The sequence below is a fragment of the Papaver somniferum genome, chromosome 7 (genome assembly GCF_003573695.1).
Source record: "Papaver somniferum cultivar HN1 chromosome 7, ASM357369v1, whole genome shotgun sequence".
NCBI classification, from domain to species: Eukaryota; Viridiplantae; Streptophyta; class Magnoliopsida; order Ranunculales; family Papaveraceae; genus Papaver; species Papaver somniferum.
The window spans coordinates 58,418,378-58,426,397 of record NC_039364.1 but is presented as its reverse complement, the minus strand read 5'-3'; the positions used below and the strand labels follow the sequence as shown (position 1 = coordinate 58,426,397).

The following is an 8,020-nucleotide window of genomic DNA, read 5'->3' as shown; positions in this document are numbered from 1 at the left end:
AATTGTTTCAACCAATTAATACTGTCTAACAAAAATCAATAAGGAAATCATAAGGAAACGTGATCATCCATGTGAACCCAAACCCAAAATTACAATCTTATTATTAGAATTTATCAGAGAATGCTCTAGATGAACTCTCTCTAAATTGGTTTATGATCATAAAAAAATGAAAGACCTGAACAAAACAAAAGAAACCCTGACAATAAAAAACTCTTAAAATTTTTACTAAGATATAGAATCACAGCCAAGATCATAAAAAACTCTTAAAATTGACAGAACCCTAGGTTTACATAATACAATAGAAAACGATTTTAGTTTTGGGAAAGGTATATACCTGAAACCCTAGCAATAGTAATTTCAAATTAAGAAAAATATCCCCCATTCATGAAATTAAACAAGTAAGTTTGAATTTAATCTGATAAGAGAAGGAAAGATTTTTATTTTCTATTTTCTTACCTAGGGTTTCTCTATTTCGCCTCTTCCAGTATTTCTTCCACGCAAGAAAGAGAAGGAATTTTTTTTTCTCTAGTTGTTAAAGCAACCAAAAATGCCATTTTACCTAGTTAATTAACCAAAATGCCATTTTACCTAGGTTTATCACGTCATTATGACATAGTGGGTTAGAATAGGTGCCAATTAGACTAGGGTACGTGTTCGATTAAAGATTTCTCTTGGGAATAGGCGTGACCCTCCAAGAATATATAGTTTATTCCTGATAGAGTTGTCTATAAGGGGATTAACAGGGAAACCAAAGGGTCAGAAAGCAAATTCAGAGAGAAATTTGTAGAGGGAGATTACTGTTTTATGAATTTTTCCAAATCAAATCAATCAAAATGGTTGGTGATGATGATGAACGCAGATGAAAGGGTAAAGCCCCCATGACTGAAGAGCAACTATTGAAAGAGTTAGAAGAGAAAGAAAGACGGTAAAGGCTATCATCCACTACGCAGATGATTGGGCAGATGACCAAGGATGATCTGGACAAAGTACACAAGAGAGTAAATGACTTGTTATATGATATTGAAGTCCAGCCTCTTTGGGAAGAGATGCATGCTGCAACGGATGAAATCAAAGCAGAAGAGAAACCAGTTCAAAAACCGGTACAGATTTTGCAAAAGAAGCGTCATCTTGATCTTTTCATAGATGAAGAACAGGAGGAGAAGTTCTGGGAAGTGCAGAGTAAAAAGATGAGGTTGGCTGAAATGGCAATAATGAAGAAAGAAAATGACAGTGATGCAACTGCTTCCGAAGATGAAGAGCCTGCTGCTTTTTTTGGGTATCGAAGTGTTACAGAATCTGCTCTAAGAGTGATGATTGAGGATTTTCGCGAAGATGATAGATTTGGGACTAACGATGCATTGTTGGCCCAAAAGACCGATTCTGAAACGAACGATGCAGATGAAAACGAGGAGGAAGAGTGGTTTGATGAGGAGCAAGACGGGTCTGGTGAGGAAGAGAGGGGTCTGATGATGAGGAAGAGGGGTCAGATGAGGAGGAAGATGAATCTGATGATTCTGATTCCGAGTGATTGTATAACAATGAGTAAGCCTTATCGACATTCGAATTCTTCTGTAGAGAGCCGGTGGATTTTTGGGTAAGTGCTCGAATGGAAATGATGATATAATGTTAAAAAATGGTTAAGAAATAGATATTATCAAAGTACATAGAAGAATTCAAATGGAGAGGGGTCTAATGCAAATGGTAAGTCACTGAATCATGTGTTTCTTTTTTGGTTCTGGCAATGGAGACTGAAAATGCAGGATAATGTATGTTTTTTTTTTTTTCGTTTTCTTTTTGGTATTTGGATTTTTTGTGGGTAAGATGGTGAAATACTTGTAAATGGGTATGTTTTAGTTTATGAACATGTAAGTGGATATGAAATGATAGTGTTGCTGCTAAATGTTGCTCAACACTGAATGAACAGAACGGTTGTAACTTTTTTAAATGCAATATGATGAAGTCATCTTATTTATATTGTCCAACGATTGTGTGCCGATAATGTTGAAGATGCAGGATGTATTCCAGAAAATAAAACTACAATCAAAGAACTGGAACATGTGCAAGACTAAAATGTATTGAAAAAAAATGCATACTGAAAACATGTCACTTTAGTGTTTCTCTATGCAGTCTAATTCACTTGATGGAGAGGCATATACACACCTAGTCTTAATCTACAATCTGGCAAAGGGACAAATTCGAACATCCATATGTGTTTGATCTTTATATCTTCTGTCAAATACATGACTAACAAAAATTGGCTTGCGTTGGTTGCGTGTATTCGACTTGCACATAACTGACATGAACACTACTTGGTGGAGCCTTATGCACACTTAATTTAATTCTACAATCTGACAGTAAATACAAATCACAAAGACTCCTGAGATGCTGCTTCTCAAAACAGAATACAAGCTTTATTCACCAATGCTGACATCCTACAACCAAATACTATGTCTGAGTTTAAGATCATCTGTCAACTGACATATAAAACTACTTGGTGGAGGCATAAATCATGCAATTGAGATGTTCATAATCACCAAAACATTCTAAAAACATGATACAATTCACATCGACATAATAAACCTAAAATATGAAAGATAAAGATATTCATAATCACCAAAACATTCTTAAAACAGGATACAATTCACAACAACATAATAAACCTAAAATCTGATAGATAGAGATGTTCATAATCACCATCAGAAATTGTACCATTCAAAATCAGTAGTGTGTAACCTCCAATTTGTAAAATCATTAAACCCCCAATTGAACGAATGAGAAATACCTTAGATGAAGATGACCAAGATTTGCATTTCCAAAATTATGAATCACTATCAATACTTCTAAGAGAGATCGATTGAAATTCTAGGCCTGAATCGATATTTCACAGAAGAATCAATTGATTCATTGTTGTTGATGAAGTTTTATGCAGATGAATCTCCAAGAAACCCCCAAATGAATCTTAGATGAAGATAACCCATATTTGCATTTCCAAGATTATGAATCAATGTCAATACCTCTATGAGAGATCGATTGAACTTAAATTTATCCTTAAATCGATGTTTCACAGAAGAGTTGATCGATTCTTTCGTTATTGTCGATGAAGTTTTGTGCGGCTCAAATGAATGGAATTAGATGAAATGATAATGAGTTATGTCTCAGGCGCTGTTGACATAGTGTTGATACATTTTTGTGGCTCATTTGAGTTGTTGGTCAGGGACCAGAGTATTGAGATATGGCATGATTCCTGAGCCAAACCATGCTGCAGTTCAAGATATGGCCCATCTTTTAACTAATTAAAATTAAATAAATATACACAATTGTGCAGGGATCTTATTATCTTTGACCATTTTTTGATTTTCATTATTGGTCACTTGGTCAGGTGCTTGAGATATGGCATGATACATGAGCCAAACTTGTGAACCCTAGTGAACCATAATGCTACAGTTATGGACTTCAAATCAGGTAACCGCCTCGTTTTACTCTTAAAGATAAGGTTGTGTGCAATTAAGAGATGAGACGGGTCTGAAGAGGACAATAATGATGTATTTTGAAAAATTGCGTCTCGACACCGAAGACGCGTGGTCTGGAAAGGGACTAGAAGTTTAGCACCATGCGCCATAAATGGACATTTATGGTTAATCTAACCACTCTACAAAAGGATGAGAAATTGATATACTTGCAATTACTCTTAATTAATCAAACCAAAAGAATAAAGAAAATTTGCAGAGAGAAGAAGATTAAGAGATGGATGAACCAAACCAACCTGCAGTTCAAGATGTTGTTGAAAATAAATCACCAGAATTAGAAAATGCAAAACAAGCAACTCATGCATTAACAAGTGAAGAGGCTGAGAGATTGATTTCTTATTTAGAACAAGAAATTCCAAATAAGAGGATGCAAGAAGAACAAAATAGGAGACAGGAAGAATTTGATAGGCAAAGGATTGCGAACGAAGAAGAGTACCAGTTTTGGATCAGAAAATATGAAGCAAGGTGTGCAAGGAAGAGGAGAGAAAGGCAAGAAATGATAGAGAGACTTGAACGTTATAGGATTAAGACAAGAAGTACCACAGAAAGTGAAAGTGATGAGGAAGGTGGAGAAGAAGTAGAATTTGATGAGGATGATAGCAGCAGTGTATCTACTGATCCAGAAATAGAGGCTCGAGAGAGAAGAAGACATGAGAGAGATGATGCAGAAATGTATCTACTCTATTTGGCAGAGAAAGCTCAACCCAGAATATTTGCTCGTACCATGTCTGAACCCCTGAATGTGGATTCAGACGGTGAGGAGATACCAGGGATGGATGTAAATGGCAATCCTATTGCAGCAGAGGTTCAGGAAGAAGAAAATGAGGGATCAGAAGATGATGAGGATGGAGGTTATGGTCCTGCAGCTTCTACCAGCACTAATAGCGGCGTAGACTTCTCCTGTGAAGAAGAGGGCTTTAACACCGACGATGACCAGTGGTGATCATCTGAAGAGAATTGGGAAAATCTTTTGAGGAAGACTTAGGAGGATTAATTTCATTCCTTGAAGTCTTAAGATCATCTTCGTGAAAATTAACCAAGATTTTCCTAATGTGTGTAGTTGTTGGTGCTGTTGGAACTGAAGGAGAGGTCTAGTCTTCTGTTATACATCTTCTAATGTATGGTAAGTGTTTTTTTTGGTTTTTTTTTTATTTCAGCACAAGGTTTGATCTTGTAAAGGTGTTATTTTGCTGTTACAAAGATCAAACTCGGTAGTAGTAGTAGTGGTAGGTATTTTGCTGGTACTTGTTATGGAGGTTATGTAAGTGCAACATGCATAATCAGGGAATTTTGCTTGTCGGACGACATCGGAGTTGGTTGTTCAGGTGTAAGTCGAACTGGTATTGGTATTGTGTCTAGTTTTTTTGCTCATGGGTTTGATTGTTGAACTCGTATTTCATTGTTCCTTTGGTGTTGGCCGTAAAAAAAATTGTAAATGGAACTACTTAATAATTAGCGGTCTGATCTGTAATGGTGATGGTGTTTGTAAATGTGGTTAATGAAATTGCAATTGTTTCTTTTTTCGGTTTCTCTTTGTGATTTCTAATGAAAGGAACAATGGTATGTTAAACTGTGGTATGTTGAAACAACATAGGCATTATTCTCTATCCAGTCTAATTCACTTGATGGAGAGGCATATACACACCTAGTCTGAATCTACAATCTGGTGAAACATAGAGATGTTCATATTTCATAATCACCATAAGAAATTGTACCATTCAATAAATATACACAAGAGTGTTGATTTTATTTTGCTTATTGACCTATTATGTTTGACCATTTTTTGATTTTAATTATTGGTCAGGGACTTGAGATATGGCATGATACATGAGCCAAACCATGTTGCAGTTCAAGATATGGCCCATCTGTTAACTAATTAATCAATTATGTCAAGAATACACTAGTGTTATGATTAATCAAATCAAGATATTGCAATACACCAGCGTCACATAATGCCTGTCCGGATCTGCAAACGCGTAAACCCTGGTAAACCATACATGATCAACAAGTGCTGGTGTCTATGAATTTTGCAAAAAATCAATTATGATTGTAGTAATAATGTAGTAGGAAAAATTGCGTGTGAAATTCAATAAGGAAGGACTATTTTGTTAAATAAAGAAGGTAAAATTTTAATTTTAACAAGTGTACTATCTCATTGACATGAATGCTTAATGTGTTAGGATATTTAGAGATTTCTTTAGGGTTTCAGCAAGATTATCGGAGTCTAATTAGAACTGACAATCAGTAATCTAATCCTTCAATCCTAATACAATATTTTTCTGCTGGGTCTCGCAAAATCGCACTTTCCATATATCACCTTGATTTTCGTTTTTTATATTCATGGTAAACATAACCCACCCACATAGATTTGCATACTAGATATGTATAGAAAAAAAAAACACTATATTTAGCTAGATTTGGATCCTAGAAATAAGAAATTAGATACCTCGTTCAAAAGTAAAAGAAAGAAGGAATTGAGAGGATGAGTTCTAATGATAAATGTGTTGTTCCTGCCAATGGTCTTGTTAATAATGATCCTCCTCCTCCGAAGGGCTTTGCTTCATGGGATGACTTTGTGGAAAGTATTGGTGTCGGTGATATACTAGAAGAGTATGTCGATAAAGAATGGGAATTGGTTCATATTAAGAAAATGATCCATGTTGAAAATGATCCTCCTCCTAAGGGTTTTTCTTCTTGGGATGCATTTGAGAAAAGCTATGGTGAACATTTGGATAATGATTTTAACGAATAAGAACATGGGAAGCCACCAAGACGAGCAAATTTATGGCTGAGCTCTCGGCATTGACTAAATTCAATTTTTTTACATTATTTTTAGTATGCTAATTCTATTAATGTGTAAGCAAAATTATGTGGCGGTCAAAGGCTTACTGTTCAATTGTGCTCTCAATTCTGATTATTTTTTTGGTGAAGTTTGTCAGATTTGGCATTGCAATTTATGAAAAATTTGGCTATATTTTTCAACTTTGATACAATACTCAATATACAGTCCCTATCATATTCATGATCATATCACTTTAACAGCAAAGCCACAACAAAATCATGGTTAACCCTAACTCTTCAGATCTAAATCTCTAAGCCAAGCCCCCTTAAACATATTACTAGCTAATTCTGTTTTGTCAAAAGATTGATACTCCAACAGATGAACAATGGACATAAATTAAAAAACATATGCACTTGGAATCTAAAAAAAATATTGCATCCGTAAATATTAAACATTCACAAAAAGTATACTTCCAAGCAGCTTTACAAACAGACTAATTAAACATCCAAAATAAAAAAAGAAAAACATAAGATACACTAATAACATAAAAAAATACATATATATATATATATAACTAAACAAAAGATGATGGATCAAGATGTGATTGAATATCATTCTTGCATAGCAGAACCATGAAAACATAGGACTAGATCAGTTAGAATCCCCTTCTTCGTCACTGCTGCTGTCGACAATCGTAACCACATCTTTGTATGGACAATCATCATCACCATCATCAACATCATCGTATTCATCTTCATCCTCAAGCGCTGGCCCAAACCAAAAGAAGTGTTCTGGATCATCTAAATCATCATCATCATCATCATCATCATCATCATCATCATCATCCTATGAATCATACTCATTATCTTCTTCATCGTTCTTCTCTTCTTCATCGTCAACAACATCATAATCATCCTCCTCTTCATCTCCAAAACAAGGAACAACCTTGCAACCAAAATAACCAACGATCTCTTTGTCTTCATCAAGAAGAAGAAATCGGAAGGAAGTTACAACTAGAGCAGTCATTTTGTGATACTAAAAACTTTCAATTTTTGATACCGAAACACTAGATTCAGTTTAGAGAGAGACTTATTAACGGAGAAAAATCCGAGTAGTACTCTCATAGTCTCCCTTTCTCGTGTTTTATACCGTGACACACGTTTTCACCTTAATATTCAACCTCTGTCTTAGCCACGTACAAGCATGATAACTTGGATAGTGAACAGTATAACTTTGGAAAATAAATAAATACAGTATAATATAAAATAAAAAAAATTGGGTGGAAAATTAACATCAAGGAATTTATAACTTGGAAGAAATATAAATTGGTTTACAAGCTCGTCCAAGAGTGACATCGGTAAAAATGGAAAATTAGCATTAAGCAATTTGTCTCGGTGGAAATACTCCCCGGAAACTTAGATTTGGACGAAAAATTCTTGATATGATCGTGACATTGAAATAAATAAAAATTGGTTTAGAAGCTCGTCCAAGAGTGACATCGATAAAAATTGAAAATTACCATAGATCGTGACATCGAAATATAAATTGGTTTACAAGCTCGTCCATGAGTGACATCGGTAAAGATAGAAAATTAAATCAATTTATCTCGGTGAAAATACTCCCCGGAAACTTAGATTTGGATGAAATTTACTTGCTAAGATATCGTGACATCAAAATAAAAATTAGGGGTTTAGAAGCTTGTCCAAGAGTG

At 34.9% G+C, this 8,020-nt stretch overlaps 1 protein-coding gene across 1 annotated transcript; it reads left to right on the top strand.

The window, feature by feature from the left end:
• Window positions 1-950: 950 nt before the first annotated feature.
• On the top strand, window positions 951-4,470 carry LOC113294669 (uncharacterized protein KIAA1211 homolog). The gene is made up of 3 exons (XM_026543052.1): window positions 951-1,230; window positions 1,333-1,482; window positions 3,872-4,470. Exons 1-3 carry the CDS (start codon window positions 951-953, stop codon window positions 4,468-4,470), a joined length of 1,029 nt encoding a protein of 342 aa, XP_026398837.1.
• Window positions 4,471-8,020: the final 3,550 nt, after the last annotated feature.